The following is a 17098-nucleotide window of genomic DNA, read 5'->3' as shown; positions in this document are numbered from 1 at the left end:
AATTTTATTCTGCCTTTATCTTTCTTTCAGGACAATCAATTAATATAAAATTACTTTTGTAAATAATTAAAATAAAGAATTGTATTGTCTATAAAATTTTCTATAAAATATTATGTTACTGAGTTGAGAAAGATAATAAGAAAAATGGAAAACCGCAGATAAAACAAACAAGTACTACTTATATAAAAATATCAAAGATAATACGATAAGGGAGAGTTATGTAAAATTAACTATTTGCCTTCTAAAATCGATTACACGATTGTCGTGTAATCAATAATATTATAAGAATTCACAAGAAATTGTGGAAATATAACACTCTGGATTTCTCTGAGTACTTTTTATTGTACAAAGCATTACTTAAATAGTATAGACTTTATTTCGTACGTCTTATGTATATATATATATATATATAGAAGCTAGTATCTGCTAAAATAGTATGTACGGTATTCTATACATTATTCATGGTACGAGCTGTCAGCCAGGAAGAGAAGAATCGATAATAAATAATATTTAATGAGAAAGATACTTTGCTGCGCGGATACTTTGCAGCGTCCGGTTATCTAAACTATGTATCGAGTACGTAACACATTGCGTGAATTTTTGTGCGAATTTCATCTTAGAAACGATCATAATTAGTTGCCGTATTCACTATTTTCCTTCGAGATCCGCAACCGACAACTCGTACGTTCACAGAAATATATATAAATATACTTCCTCGTGTTTATTCGCGGCGTATTCTAGTATGCGCGGTCTCGAAACGTAACGTCTTTTGGGGCACTCTTGACCTAAGGAATACTGATGAAACGTAAGACGTAGAAAAATAAGGCTAGGCATTGTCAAGCGACCGTACCTCTGGTCGACGTATTCTCTCGCGATCCATTCACTCATACAGATCTGCAATTTTGCGTATGCGCGCTAGCATCTCTCTCACACGTCGCGTCACAAGTTCGCGATCGCTAGAGCAAACGGATCTTTAGAGACGATCGCACTCAGCATCGTTGCGGTCTTCAGCTCATGCGCTCGCCTCTCTTTCTCTCTCTCTTTCTCTCTGTTCAGTTTCTACACTCTTAAGACTACGTTATTTAACATAAGGCTGGCTTACTCAGCTTAGAGGAACATTGTTTTCTCTCTTAGATACGTAATCTAATTATATCGATGTCCGGCGTACGCCGGATGTCGCAGTGTGTAAGTGCATCGCTTCATTCTCTACGGCGTGATCTACGCTTCAGGCTCTACAGGAAATACTGTTTCGTACATATTATACAAAATCAACTCTATGCATATCTCTTTATGTATACATATATATGCTCAATATATAATAGCTTTTCATATATTTATAGATTCTCTCCTTTGTCGATATAATCTCTCGCATATGTACAGTGTGCGCTTTTCAGGGATAAACTTCACGGTGGGTGCGTGTGTGTTAGTTACGAAATAAAGCACTAAAGTTCGATTTTTAACTTTGCGCATTTCCTACCACGCCGGGATACATGTTGGATTTTCTCCCAGCTAATTCGCATGTTCTTATCAACGCGTTTATCAATTTCGTTTGCGTCTCTCGATATTTCAATATTTGCAGAATATAAAGAACCCAACTTCCGTCGACCAGACTCTCTTCCAACATTCATGATTTAAAATAGTCTACGCGGCGATAACAAGCTCGATTTGATGTTAATTTGATATTTATTCTTATTATGGAAATGTTAAATGAGCAAGCCTAAAGTTTATATTGTACAGTACAGGGAATGATTGTCAATTGATATCTAAATGCAGATTTCATTAAATACGTTATTTTTTCTCATACATAATTATTAATATAATTATTAATGTAATTATTAATAATATATTAACAATTAATTTATTAAGATATTGAATATCGTATGAGTTATAATCTTTGCAATATTGGCTTAATTAAATTTGAACCTATATTAGATTATCTCTTCTGCTAGAATAATATCAACAGCAATTTTCAACTAAAGTCTGCCGTAATCTATTAAATTATTACTCATTATCGCCGCACAGTTGTCTCACACAAAGAATTGCAGGGCCACACCGGAAAACAAAAAGCAAAGTTTCTTTGGCAAAATATTTCTGGGAAAGATCGAAGTTATGACACACGATCAGAGTTCTACTGATCCTCGCTTGTTCATCAGACGTAGGTCCATCTCAAGGTTTTAATCTGATCCCACTGCACTGGATGCTTCAGTCGCATATGGTTTCTGACACTGTTAGGATGGGAGAAGGTTTTGGCGCAGGAAGTAACGGGACAGGTGGGTGAATCTCTTGGATAATGCTGGTCCAAGTGCGCCCTCATGGCGCTGATATCCTGCAATATCCTGCAGCAGAGGGGACACCTGTAACCGTGCTGCCGATGGTGCTCCCGCAATAATCTCTGCTGCCTGAAGTCCGGCTGGCCACGTTGGTATTTGCTGGGCGTCGTGACCGTCGTGGTGGCCGTGGTGGAAGATTGGTTAACTGATGTGTCGTCTTCCAGTTGCGCCTGATGACGGTGGTGAGGAGGAGGGACGGATAGTGAATGATGATGGCGATGCCGATGATGTTGCTGGTGATGGCTGTGGTGGTGGTGGTAAGCCGCGCCCTCTGCCTCATCAAGCCCGTGATCTGCAACCACCACCACACCAACGTTACCACCAGCCACCACCACCATAATCCCATCCCGAGCTAAACGCGGATAATGCTACGCGCCCAACCTCGACCCAACGGTGTTCAACATCTAGGGGTATTTCCCGCAGCGGTTACTATTATATCGTGCCTTTACTATTTGGAATCAACCGATTGCTAATTGTTATTGGTATGGGTGACCATCGGCGTAAGGTGTCTATTAATACGAATATATAGTGATAATTTTATTATAAAATGCTTTTAAAAAATGTTTATCATCACTTTAGTATGAGAGACAAAAATAATAATTACTATAATAATAATTACGTTCATTACAAATTATTATTTCATTAGTGTTTAAAAAAAAATAATATCAATTTCAGTTTACATTAATTCGTTTCCAAATTCGTACATTATTTTTTAAATATTTGTGATATTAATTATCACTATGTATTCGAATAATTTCACATATGTAAGATAATCTCCAAAAGTTCAGCATAAAAATTGCATTACGCCATGAAAATACTTGAGAAATCTCTCATTACTTTCGGTATAGTACCGAAACATTCATAACAAATAGATACACGTCACATAATTTGAGATTATGACAGATGTTGACATATAATAACTAGGATATTTAGATTCTAATGAACTCGATCCAAATCAAATTCTACAAAACAAAAAAATGCGACATTGTTAAGATTTTTTTTTACTGGATAACTGCCCTTTACTTCAATGTGGTTGGAAGGAGTCTGGCATCGTGCAAGAGAATGTGGACAATTAACATTGCCATTTAATCATGTTCTTTAAATGGGGGGAAATGGGAATATTAATATAAATTGAATGATTTTTTACTACAAATAGCTGGATTTTCGGCGAAAGGTGGCGGAGGTGTTCGAGGTTCTAAATTCGCAAACATGCTAATCGAGTATGCCAAGGTCTTCAAAAATCTCCTATCACGTTAATTATAATTATGCGTTCGTATAATTATTAAGATTATGTTTTCGGTCAGTGTTCGTATACACTCACAATCAGTATACTTCAGTTTCGTATACATTAAGTTTGATGTATGATTTTAGGCGCAACGTCGAAACGATCGATGATTTTGCCTCGTGCCATATAAATCTCACTGTCTTGACATAACGCTGTCATTTTCGCGTTATATTTATATTTTATCTGCCGCATATTATGAGAACTATTCAAACTACTAGTTCGATAACTGCATTAATTCATTTGTCGCGGTCGGAAATAATCGTATGCATCAAATAGGCTAAAGCCTTCGCCCTGTTTCTATTCTCTTATTAATATCTTGTTTCAGTCAATTTTAGTATTTAAAAGTATTGTTAGAATTACAATGTTATCAATACTGAATCTCGATGTGATATATCAAATATCTAGATAAATGAGATGCACTCATGTGATGCTAATGAACAATATATTATACCGAGTAGATTGTAAAATCATACATTTTATGCATAATAGGGATAAGATAGAAATAACATAAAATTTTCATTTTTTTATACTCAATAAAACAGTTTAGATAATAAAATTTTAGATAATAAAACATTTAAATAATAAAACGGATAACATTGTATAGAAAAAAAATTGACTAAAACCCTTTTGCGGTATACATGTAGAAACTACTGTGTAAAATGTAATATCAATCACCATCTCTCATTAATGCCCGAAAAATCGTATTCAGATAGTACCTACTGCTTTATCATTGCTGCTTATAAAACCTACAATGTCTACAGTGTTCTATCACGAACGAGAGGCCCTAAACGGATTAAACAAATTTCAGACGGGCAACTAGCGCAACGGCGACGATTGCAGTTGCGGCAGTGACGGGAATCCCCGTTACGATTTTCCAACTGTCCTATCAAGCGGGTAGCAACCCTCTCGTTTCGAATCGCGCGACTAAAGCTTTTCGACAAGCAGCGAGGATTTGATTGCATTTGTACGCGTTTCTAAGCGGCCGTCGACGATGGCCGATGACGTTGAACGTACTCATGGCAACGAGGACGAAGACGGTGACTGATGCTGTTGCTGTTGTTGTTGGGTAACGGAATTGTTGCTAGGTCTCTGATGGATGCCGTGCGCCTGCAGCTGATGATTGATCAGGTAGTGCTTGGTCTTGCATCGTTTGCCGCATACGTTGCATTGCGGCCACGTTTCCGGCGACGGCCAGTTCGAATGGACGTTTCTCACGTGCTGCCGCAGGTTGCTCGGCGACGAGTAGCTACGGCCGCAGTAGCGGCATAGAGGCCTGTCGTCATGGCGCAGTACCGTGTAGATCCTCGCGAAATTCTCCACCGCCTGTGTGGTATCGGTGGCGGCGGCGGCCGCCATCGCGGCCTCCTCCCTCTTCGGCAACGCCGATCCTACAACCAGGACATGCCCGTCAGTTGATACTGTTTCCTTCCTTGCTCTTTCTCGCCAACTCTCCCGTCCCTCCCACGTTTTCTCTCTTTCTCTCTCTATCTCTCCTTCTCTCTTTCTCTTTCTCTCTCTCTCTCTCTCTCTCTCTTTCTTTCTCTAGCATTCTCTATGCACGCGCATTCGCACTACCTCTCTCATGCTCTTTATCTCTATCTCTCTCTCTTTCTCTCTTCTCTTTTTCCCTCTTTCAATATCTCGATCATGCTTCCTTTCTCTCTATTATACACACAGACTCATACACACAGCATATATACATTGGCACAAGTGTACGGAGGCACACATGTTTAGTTTAAACCTTTCGTTCTTTCTTTCTGTCGCTCTCCCTCTTCGCTTACTCCGTATCTGAGCACACACGCAGCCAATCACATGTGATTCCTTTCTCTCTCTCTCTCTCTCTCTCTCTCTCTCTCTCTCTCTCTCTCTCTCTGTCTCTCACTTTCTCTCTCATATTCCGTCTATCTCGCTCACTCTCCCTCTTCCTCATTCACTCTCGCGCACCCTCGAGCGCACTTTCGCGCTCGATCTGTCTCTCTCTCCACAACAACGATCATGCACACACTCACTTGCTTCTCCTTTCTCTCTCTATTCCTCAGTCTGCTCTAGCGTACACATACTCGCACGCGTACTACTCTCGTACTCTCAGGGCATGCCCGGTTGTAGGATGTTTGGTGTGTTGTTATTGTTGTTGTTGTACTTGATGTTGTCTCTTATCCAAAATATAATAACGATGGCCCTAGACTAAACGAGTTGCATACGCAAGGCATCTCTGTAATTTGTCGTTCATCTATCTCTTTTAATTTCTCGACCTCACGCTCATGTGGAGACGCGGGTGCTTTCCGGTCACTAACAATCGAACGAACATCTGGCGTCGTAACTCACTCTCGCAAACGCGGCATTATTTTCGCATTTTCGGAAAATGGCTGTCGCCGCGGGCGCACTTCTTGCGCATCTCACAGATGAAACAGGAAATTCAGGGGGTAAATGGAAGATAACCGTACTCGATCTATCGGCAAGCATCGTCATTCGCCTTCGTCTTCGTGCACGTCAAGCTCTCGAAAAGAGAGACTGAGTGAGTGAGGAGAGAGAGAGAGAGAGAGAGAGAGAGAGAGAGAGAGAGAGAGAGAGAGAAAAGATGAGAGGGAGAAAGAGACAAACTAACAGAGAAAGAGAGAGAGCGTAAGGATGAAGCCGAGAGAAATGGAGGACCTGGACGAAAGAGATAAGGAAGAGTAGAAGGGTGGAGTATAAGAAGAAGGGAGACAGAGCGAGAGTAAGCGAACTACGTAAGAACCTTCGTATTGATCCACTCTCTACGCCTCGTTACGACTATCTTTCCTACGAATCTCTAAGCATAAGGCCTCTCCCATTTTCGTGCACGTCTCATTACATAAAAGGGAAGGATGTGGTAGATTCACCATGTGATGGATATTCGACTCATGCAAAAATCATCCCCACCTACGCTACACCTATCATATTTCGAAGGTTTTTTTTATTGTTAATGATTAATGATTTAATAACGATATAAGTGACTATATAATATTTTTGCTAGAATAAGCTTCATGTATATTTTTGAAAATTATTGTAAACTTAGGATGATGGAATTTCAGTAAAAAAAAGACAACCGTTGCCGTAACGTTCATTGAACGGATAAAATTCTGTTTCTGTACCAAAAACACATTTAATTAAAAAAAATTAACGGAACATATTTTTCAGCGCGTCAGCAGAAATAACATTTTTGAGCCGAAATTTGATTAATAATATTTATGTAACTGTGGAGCATCCTATTTTCGAAATTAACTTTCGTCGACTAAACCTATGAACATCGTGTAAAAGAGGATCGCAGTATGTAACTACTTGCTGATTTATGGTGGATGACAAACCAATTTATTAGAGTTACAGAGCCGTATATATATAACGCGAATCGCGGGAAACCGTATTCCACGATGATTTATATATCAATCGGGCTACACCAGAATTCGGGTGGAATTAAGGTCATATCGCTTCTAGAGCATTAAGCTCGGGTCTTTTCTCTTCCCATTTTCCTCTTTTATCACACGACAGAATGTTCACACGAAGTCCGATTATATTCCGCGGAAATACATGATTAAAAGTACGTAATAATCTCAAAACCATTATTCAATATTTTTATTAAAATATTCGAAACTTAATTATATCTTAAATAAATGTTCAATAATTCGATCTAGATTTAAGTTTTAGTCTACAAATTTTGCAATCCCACGAATCATAAATTATAAAACTCACAGGAGTCCGCATTTCTGTTTCAACAAATATCGTTAAATACTCAACTTAGTTATTTGCAAAGTTTCCAATTAGGATCTCGTTAGATTCAAAGCATTTTCATCACATAATTATTTTTTTTTTTCAAGCGTAAAATATATTCAGGTAAGATGGTGATCAGTCAGGGAATCTTAAAACTTCAGGTTCGATCGATCAGAGTGAAAGGTGTACGTGTTCGTCCGATTACAGCCAACCTCCGAGCCGATCGGTCGGAAGAGAATGATGGGAAGACGGCTGTGGGGTGCGGAAAAGAACGATGAGCGAAAAGACAAAATACGGAGGGATAGGCGAGAGAAAGGGGAGGAAGAAATTAAAAGACCGGAAAGGAGAGCTAGAATGACGAAAAACCGTGAAAATAGAAAAAGATGCTAAGAGATTTTGAGAAAATAAACGAAGGGACGCGATTTTCTTCGAGAAATTCCAAAACGGAATTACCTCGGGAGAAAATGTAAGAAGTTCCGCGGGACAGCTGGAGAAATAAGAATTAACTCTTTTCCTCGCTTAAGCTGATTTTAAAGCGAGTAAAATAAGAGATAATATTTTAATTTTATTAAGAGAGAAGATGTGAATGTACATCTCTAAATTTGCCTAGTTTAATTGCAAAAGTTTAATTGCATTAATTTAAAAGATCTTATAAGAAGGCAAAATTGGAATCCATTATTATTATTATTAACTTTTATAAAATTAATTGTTCATTAAATATTATAATTATACCAAAGACTTAATTTTGTTTTATTGCAAAATAGAATGCCTAAGGTGAATCATAATTTTTCTAATTACTCTATAATAAAATAATAAAAATTATAAAAAAATATTTAAAGAAATTATGAAATATTTAATACGTAATTAAAGTCATAGAAATTTCCTAACGCATTTACAAATAATTCAAGATTTATGTATTCAATAACATATTAAAGACATATTACTTATAACGCATATAATATCAGTAATCCTGACTATTTGTCTAATTATTCTAAGCACTATCAAAGATCATTACTTGAACATCACAATTACCATCAAACTAGCCAACTCTCACATCGCTTTACAGCTACAAATACTCTATGGCGTCACGAGCATCTGAGAAAACGACTAAAGATGACTGAAGAGAGTCTAAGACCCTTTGCCTAGGAGAGAAAATAAAATAGGGAAAGATGATACGGCGATCGGACGAACGTCAAGATTTTTGCGAAAAACTTCAAGTAAGATGAAGAAACGTAAAGCGCGGGGAAAAGGATATCAATGTTGTCGGCAGGAAGGGAGATTCGGTAGCCAGCCAGGATGATTGCGCCAGTCCATTAGCGGCGTCGCTCCGACGAATTGCGCTGCATTAACGAGGACCTGCTTCTCGAGAAGCAGTCAGCACGCTGATTGGCCGAAGGGAGCCCGAAGATCGATGTCTTCGGGTTTCCGGGAAAGTCCTTCCGCGTCTGCCTCGCGTTACCGCAGGGGCGAGCAACTCGAAAACGTCGATCCCCGTTGAGGGTAAAGACGCGGAGATATAGACAGGGATCGATATGCGGCGGTGCAATTTCTATTCCTGGAAGTACTACCGAAATGAGAAACGAGCCTTGATGTGCTACACCGAAATCCGATTCGATGTTGCGGCGGCAGAGCGCGAAACAACCATCAGCAATTTTCCACAGCGCTTTCGCGCGGAAACTAATCAAGAATGGAATTTAAATCTTGATGCTTTTCGCGTACATGGAACTTTTCGAACTGTATATTTTATATAAATTGTTTATTCTTGCTCTCTCTTTCTAAATTATAAATAAGTTCTTATAAACAGTTTCAAAAATATATTTATTGTTTATCAACAATTTTTCGAGGGAGAGAAAAATCGGTAGCACTCAAAGGAACTTTCTCAAAAATTTCGATATCCACCAATATACACGTTCAGCTTAATGCTTTGCTACCTTCAATAGAACTGTGATCACACCTGGCTTCCGGTGGTAGCTTTGTTAACGATTGGTTACCTCAGCATTCGGCACGGTTTAAGGCTTAGGTTTATGACAGGTAGTTTGATATATGGCAGTCGTCGAGCGAGAGGAAAAGAGTCTGAAGGGGTAGAAAAGTTTAATTTAGATAGCCGGCGTAGTTGCCTCTTCCCCTCAACGCAATTTGAGTTTTCTACTCCTTCGGAAATAGGAAAAAAAAATATACCGCGCATTGCGATGAGGTTACTTTTATTTAACTTTCGCCTTTTCGCTCATTTGCTCGCGTGCGAAGCAGGGATGTAAAGGGCGTAGCGTTTCGTATTGCATGAACTACATGGCTCCCGTAATAATTGATCGAGGCATTTAAGTCTCTGACCTTGGCACCCGTATCCGATCTCTTTGCAGTCAAGTTTAATTAACGTTTAGCCTAATAACACGTATCTTAAGACAAAGTAAAAAAATTTGAATTTTTACATATATTTAATTGTCGTTGTTATTAATAGCGGTTTCTAAATCCCCTTAATTTTTCAAATTAATCTATCTATATTCAATCATATTTGTCAAGTTATTTTTTACGACTGAACTTGATTTTATAATACACTAGATTGATTAATTTAAACGTATTAGTTCAAAATAAAATGTAAGATCAAGATTTGTCTTAATATTATAATAATTAATCTGTAGCATGGTCCGAAGCCCATGTATCGCAGCCTGTAAAGGCTTAACGTAAGATATGCCTTATAATGAACATTTTAATTATATAAATAAATTCAATCAAATTTTTTTAAAGATGTCACATCTCATGTTTGAGTTTCTAACGCAACACGAAAAAATAATTTGCCTTTGCCCTATAAAGTTGTTCCTGAGAAGAGAAGTTCGTGGGACGAGACAATAAGATGAGTCACTTTTCTAGAATTGAAAAACCGTGTCCTCTGTCGAAAGTTTTTCCCAACTATCGGGATACAACGCATTGTGCGTGTGACGCACGTGTACGAAAAAGTACATTTAAGGAAGTGAAACGGAAGGGAAGCTGTGCTGTATAGTTAAAACGACTTTCGTCCTGACGCGTTGGATTTGTAAAGGGGAGAGTTAGAACGAAGCAACCGGATGGCTGGAGCCGCCTGGATGAAACTGAGATTGCTTAGCAATGGCGGCAATAACGGAAAATACGGAACTATAGAGACATAAAGTGAGAGAAGACAAGATCGGCTGAAGTAAAGATAGCTGAAGTAAAAACTTATTCCTTCAGCGAGAGATAAGATCTGCTGTTTTGAATTGGACAATGAACACAATAAAAGATTTCTAATAATTACATTACGTAAAAAAAATTCCTGTATTAAATTTACAAGCTTTCTTCGAATATATGTAAAAGGATATTGTTTTTATACTCCTTAAGATATGGCAAATATTTTAATAACTTCTTTTCGAAGCTTTTCGAAGCTTAATTTAAAAGTAAATGCAATAAAATGCAATAAAATGTTTCTACAACTTATGGACACATTTATAAAATAACTAATGGGATCTCGTATTTTTAGAAAGATTATATGTCAGAAGAAAGATATATTTAAGACAATAGGAGATCGAAGCAAATACGTGATACGGAATTGCACGGATAAAGGAGGTACGGAGGAAGGGTAAGAAAGAGTATTGGAAGACATTGAAGGGGGTGGATATTGCTGTGCGTGACGCGCGTGTGTCAAGACGTGAGTGCGCACGTTCCAGGCACATTAGAAAGAAATAAAGGACAGATTTACGTATTTGGAGTGAATTTTGCCTTAGGAGATTGCCAACCAAGATTGCGTGAGACAACAGAATGTTGCAAACGCTTCAAAAGAAAATAGAACATACCGAAAAACATATAAAACAAAACGGTTTGTAAAAAATTGATATTAAAACAAAATATAAAACAGAATGGGAAGGTCTTCAAAGTTCGTAATTCAAGAGAAGCTCTCGGTAAGTATTATTTTAAAGCATAAAAAAGCATTCGAAAGAGGCATTAAAAAAATATTATTTATAATATGTGCGCATTAATCATTTCAGAAGAAGCTACGTATGTCTACAAATGTGTAATGATTATCTATATCCCTGTCGAACTCGTAAAAAGAACGATATCGGAGACTCTCAAAGGGAATGATATCTGTGTAGCGCGCGTGACATGCGTGCGTTAAGCCGCGGGTGCGTGAAACTCGGACACGTTAAGAAAAAAAGTAGAGGGTGAATTGACGTAGTTGAAATGACTTTGGTCCGCGAAGGGAGCAGTGAAGGGAGAAGACCGAGGGTTAGGGGTGGGCGTTTTGGTGATCGGAGGTACCACCGAAGAAGCTTAGGGTGGTTGACAGCGGCGCGGCGGTGGTGGCGGCGGTGGCGACGGCGGCGGCGGCGGCGGCGGTGGTGGTGGTGGTTGAGTGCTGAGGGGTGGGTACCAGGGGCAAGTGAGGGCAGATCAATGCGGACATGTGCGGGAAATTGCACAGGGATCGATCCCAGGACCCTCGGGGGAAAGCGCGGCCTCTGTGTTTTTCTCTCTGTCACTCCTTCTCTCGCACCTCCCCTATATACCCTCTCTACCTCCGACTGTTCTGACTCTCATTTCGCTTCTCTCGTCCCTGGCCTCCTTAGCCTGATTTCCTCTCTTTCTCCCTCTTTCCCCTCGCTCTTTCACGCGGATCTCGCACTTTCGCGAAATGCTTGCTCTCCCGACTGACGGACGTATCGTTTACTGGTATAACAGATGATCTTTTGGCAATTGACGATATTTTTGATGTAACATTTATTGGGTAGACGGCTTAAAGATTTGTGTTTTGCTTTAAATTACCTTTCTGTTTTAAAATAGTAAAAATCTATTTATTTTATAAGTATGTTCCAGGTCATTATTTAGCCAAAAAAATTATGAACAATTCTAAAAGATTATATAGTCGTCGATAAGCTTAAAATTAATAATTCAAGAAGATTAGATTAATAATGAAAGAAATTTAATTAAAATTATTTTCAAGATCAACATTATAAAGATAAAAATTGAATTAAAAAAAGGAAAAAAAGATAATGAGACGGAGGAGAGTTAAATCGCAGATGTTAATGTATAAATAATCGCTATTTCTTACAATTAATTGTAACAAATCCAAGAAATTTCTAATCTAAGATTCTTTTTTAATTGATAAGTAAAATTTGTAGTAAGTAAAATAAATCTTTACTTTCATATCTTTGAAAAAAATTGGTCTTTCCACTTCTACGAAATTATCCCTACTTTTAAAGGTCGGAGAACTGACATGCCGAAAGTAACAAAAAATTTCACGGACAGCAAATTCACAAAAAAGAGAAACTCATTAATCTATTTAGCATAAATGTACAGATTCTCGTTCGTAAGAAGTTTTTTTGTAACAAAGAAATAAATAATGAAACGCAGCGGGGAAAAAAATCCGGCAAAGGGAAGAAAAGAACAATAACTTATATTAGAAAGCTCAGGGTAAAAAATACACAATTGAATAACTATAATGGCGTTAAAAAAAAAACAGAAAATTGTGCAATGCTTTGTACCGAAGAAAATGTCGTCATTCGTCACGGTCATGAATCATAAATACTATACTACAAAGTACAAAAAGTAAAGTAATTTGTCATCCGTGAGTTTCTTAGAATGGTGTGTCCATTGCAAGGATAAATAAAAATCTTTTGCTGCCATGACAATTGTTCAGGCAGGTACATTCTCGCGTTTCTCCCCGTAAACTTCCGTCGCAATCGGTCTTAATCGAAGTCTTAGTGCCGCACGTTTCTCACGGATGCAGCATCCGTGCGGCATCGCCGTGAAGATTGATTAAACCCCGCTGCCGCAGCCGCACCGCCGCCCACGCGAGGTATATTAAAGACGTGACCCGACATAAAGGATCCTTGTCCTCGGTTCCTATCTATCTCTCTCTCCCACCCGCTTTTCTTCTATGACCACATTGATTTTCCACAGTACTCCACCCTTAGTCCACATCACTCTATCCCTCCCTCCGTCCGCTAACTTTCCCTCCGCAAACTCTCCTCCGAGAGAGAGAGAGAATGTACCCCAAGCGGGGGTATATAGACAAGTATACCGCCGCGCCGCGTTCGGGCATCCGCGCCTTCTTCCTCGGCGTCTTCTTATCGACACCCGACGTCGCATGCTGTGGAGGCCGTGTAGTCGCTGTTTACTCGCGAGTAATCCGGAAACGAGAGTTCGGCGGCCGAGCGCTCGAAAGCTTTGCAAGTTTGATTGAATCTCGGCAGCAAGAGCGCCGCCGGCATCAGAAAATGGACAAGTTGCTAGCTTTCGGAGTTCGTTCTTCACGGTTCCCGTTTTTTGTTTTCCCCACGAAAGTTAGCGGATGTCAGGAACAGAGCCGTTTTAGTCGGCACAATCGGCCATAACTTTTGCGTCTCAAACAGAAAGAACGTTTGTAGATTGGGAAGAAATACGATAATTTTGCGTTACGATTAGAATGATGATGCATTCCGAGTTTAAATTAGCGAGACGCAACATGACGTCACATGGAAAAGCGAATTAAATACTTTACATCACGTGATTTATTTAATTCTTCATCAACCGTATTAGCCATTTTATTTACTATCCTTTTATCATTTAAATTTTGAATTGTGTAAAAAAAAAGTTGAGGAACTATATTCATCGTAACTATAACGCCATTTATCTCCCTTAATCAACGCAGGCATTATTTTTTGAATATCTATTTATTATTGTCAATTTGTTTAAGAGCTCGCGCTTTTTTTCCAGATAAAAGCATATTTGCGCTTTTCCTCGTTAATGAGATTTCGCCTTTGATGTCCACCGTTTTTATTGCATTAAATGGATTTCGGAGGTAATTTTTTTTTGTCATGCCGCGCCACGTTTGCCACTCTGTTGTAACGTCCGTGAAATGCGTTCTCGTTTTTCGCTCATGTCGACGAGAATCGATAGACCAGGGAAATTAAAGCCGAGTATTCGCAACGACAAATTTCGACGCACGACGGAAATGTAAAGCCAAGTGCGCGCCATGTTTTTCCCTATTATTTGTTCTTCTTTTATCAATCCGCTAAATTCCTGATATTTTCTGAAACTATTTTGTAAACTAATTGAGCTCGAAAATTAAAATTTTACAAAAAATTCTCGCGAATATATTTTACATCTCTACGATTTTCTGACATAACTCGCGTTGTTCATGCTTCGCGAATAATTTCATATCATAATGTGTTTAAATTACTAAAAACACGTGTCCTACACCTGAAAATTAGCTGATCAGCAAACGGTGTCGCGGAGACTAATGCGGCAAGTTCTGAGAGGGAATTGCAATCGTCATTTGTCCGGAGGATGCAATAAAGTACGATGAACCACCCTTGGCGCGACCCAAGTCGTCTCGCGCGCGATGGCAGCACGTGGATCTCACGAGAATGAAGGCGAAGAAAAGGGGCGTACGAGACATTAAAGAGGCAAGAGACGAAATGGTCGGTGGAACAAGGTCGGATGAAGGAAGGGCAGACAGATAGAAAAAAAAAACGGCGGCGGAAACCAGGAGAGACATAAACAGTTCAACGTGACACTGTGCATTTGTCTCGTTGCTCCGCTTATCGCGCAAGAACCTCATTTTTATCTTTCCCGCGATGTCCTCCAGCGATGTTTTGCGCCTTCTAAGCCACGTGTAGACCACCTACAAGTCCTATCTGCCTGGCCCTAACTCCCCTGGAATATATCTGATGGCATCGCCACTCCCGAAGTGGGCCATTACATCCAATCTCGTTTCATTTCCGGATCTTTTCTTTTTCCAACTGATCTTTGTTTTCCAACCTGCGATTCGAACAGCTCGATTGGGATAACCTGATCACGCCATCGATCTCCATTTTAGAATCTTTCCAATCTTTACAACGCAAAGTCTCCTCATTTTCTTGAGTGTTAGAGTAATATTGACTGAGCTTAAGCGCTATATTTGTCCGGAGAATTGTTAATGATAGTAGAGAGAAATCGATTGCATTTACTTTTAGAATATCGATAAGTTTAATATAAAAAAATGCTTAAATAAAGCCTATAATACGAAAGATTAAACTTAACTATTCTTTTAATAAAATCACAGTATCAGTACAAACTGAAATTAATAAATAATTCAAATATTGAAAAAATTTATCTAGGAGAATATACTAACATAAATATTTATGTTCACACACTGTATAATACGTGAAAACTTATTATATTAAAAAAGAACGTGATGTATTTCGATATCTATTTCAATCTTCTTCTTAACATTAAACTTCAGGTAATCGAGTTTTCTTTTCCTCCCGGATACTCTGAGAAAAATCAAGATTTGAACGGACATCTGGGGGATACGGGCGGTCAGCAAAGATTAAGAAAGAAGAAGACGAAGAGGAATCTTTCCCTACTTCCCTTCATTCACGTGCTGCGGATATTCCGCACTCCCTGGGTAGTTGGGTACGCGCACACAATGCCGACGCAAACAAGATCGCCGATGAGCAACCATGTATGCGCACTCACGCGATCGCTACGTGCTCGTTTTTGCCATATTGAAATCTATTCGTGAGCTTTCTCTCTTTCACACTGAAAAATATCGCGCAGAATGTCGAGCAACGGTAGTCAAACGTGGGCAAAGCCACGTTTTCCTAAGGGAAACTCGTCAGCATGATAAGAATCTGACCAGGCTCGGTCGAAACGAAGCTATCTGGATCGGATCCGGGTGATAGATGGCTCTAATCTGCTGAGAGTGCGCGATCGAGAATCAACCTTGCAGTAGAAAACATGGATCTGTAGTAGGCTGCTAGAATCTAACGCGAGAGATCGGGACCGGCGCAAAAAGAACATAAGTCACGTTGACACGTAATTTCGGTGGCCGGAATGATACGCGTAATTGTCTCCGATGTCACACAGTCAAGAAGGAAATGTATGTTCGTAAAACTTTTAAATCAGAGGTCAAAATAAATTCCTTGAAATTTTTTAAATCTAATTTTCACGACATACGTTTTGATTGAATTATATTATAAGTATCCAAACAAGATTATATCTAAACGATTTTATATTAATTTTTTAAATAAATACACTAAACATTAAAAGAAATTTTTAAGTATTAATTATAATTAGAATATAGGAAAATTAAAATAATAATATTTCGAAAAAATCGATAAAACTTAATTAGAAAGATTGAATAATATTTCATCGAATTAAAAATTGCAAAATCGATCTTCTTTTCTTTCACTTTACTTCATTTCAAATAAGAATTTAATCTAGTCAATAGTGTCTTTATATAGAATCGTGCGTTATATCATGGTTGATCGCTATGGATAATAGCAGTTTTTCCATAAGTTATAGAAGAACCGCATAGAAACCAACTTGGAAAAATATCATAGATTTGGAAGAACAGACGAGACGTGGGAGAAATACGTTTCGGTGATTCGTGCAACTCCGAAAAAAAAAAACATCATAGCCTAGAGCTATCTAATCTTAGCAGATGCTACAGTTTGCTTGAAATAAGTTTACTGATGCTATCTGTGATTCAATCGATATTCAATAATTTACCAAACCAGAATCTTTATAATCCTTATAAATTTTTGAAAAAATTATTAAGTAAAATTACATTATTAATCCATTTTTTAATTATTGTGTCGTGAAATTAATAGGACAGATAAATTGCACGATTTATTCTCAGTTCGGGTTTTCAGCAGGGATTGGCACTTGCGATTCATCAATAAGAAAAAAGAAGAAACAAATGAGACTTGGAAAGAAAAAAAAACTGCTCCTACTAAAGTATCATTCAACCGAAACCTTCACAAGGTTTCAGCTTAAGACTTCAGGA

The 17098-nt window shown here is 38.5% G+C and overlaps 1 protein-coding gene across 10 annotated transcripts in view; it reads right to left on the bottom strand.

The window, feature by feature from the left end:
- LOC139776407 (protein abrupt) overlaps positions 1-17098 on the bottom strand; it is a 103075-nt gene that overhangs the window by 22295 nt on the left and 63682 nt on the right. The window contains exons 11-12 of one of the 10 annotated variants that reach the window (XM_071713024.1): positions 4630-5003; positions 2483-2622 (exon numbers count right to left, since the gene is read on the bottom strand). The exons of 7 other annotated variants lie outside the window; for them this stretch is intronic. In XM_071713024.1, the coding sequence (XP_071569125.1) occupies positions 4630-5003 (374 nt within the window). In that variant the 3' untranslated portion in view covers positions 2483-2622. Of the gene's footprint in view, positions 1-322; positions 2623-3397; positions 5004-17098 lie in introns of those variants that run through there. 2 more of the 10 variants (XM_071713022.1, XM_071713023.1) reach the window with 2 other exon arrangements.

This window comes from Temnothorax nylanderi, unplaced genomic scaffold (assembly GCF_030848795.1).
Source record: "Temnothorax nylanderi isolate EJ_2023f unplaced genomic scaffold, tnyl_v1.0 TNYL_tig0119_pilon, whole genome shotgun sequence".
Classification (NCBI taxonomy): domain Eukaryota; kingdom Metazoa; phylum Arthropoda; class Insecta; order Hymenoptera; family Formicidae; genus Temnothorax; species Temnothorax nylanderi.
This window is presented reverse-complemented; position numbering and strand designations above follow the sequence as displayed.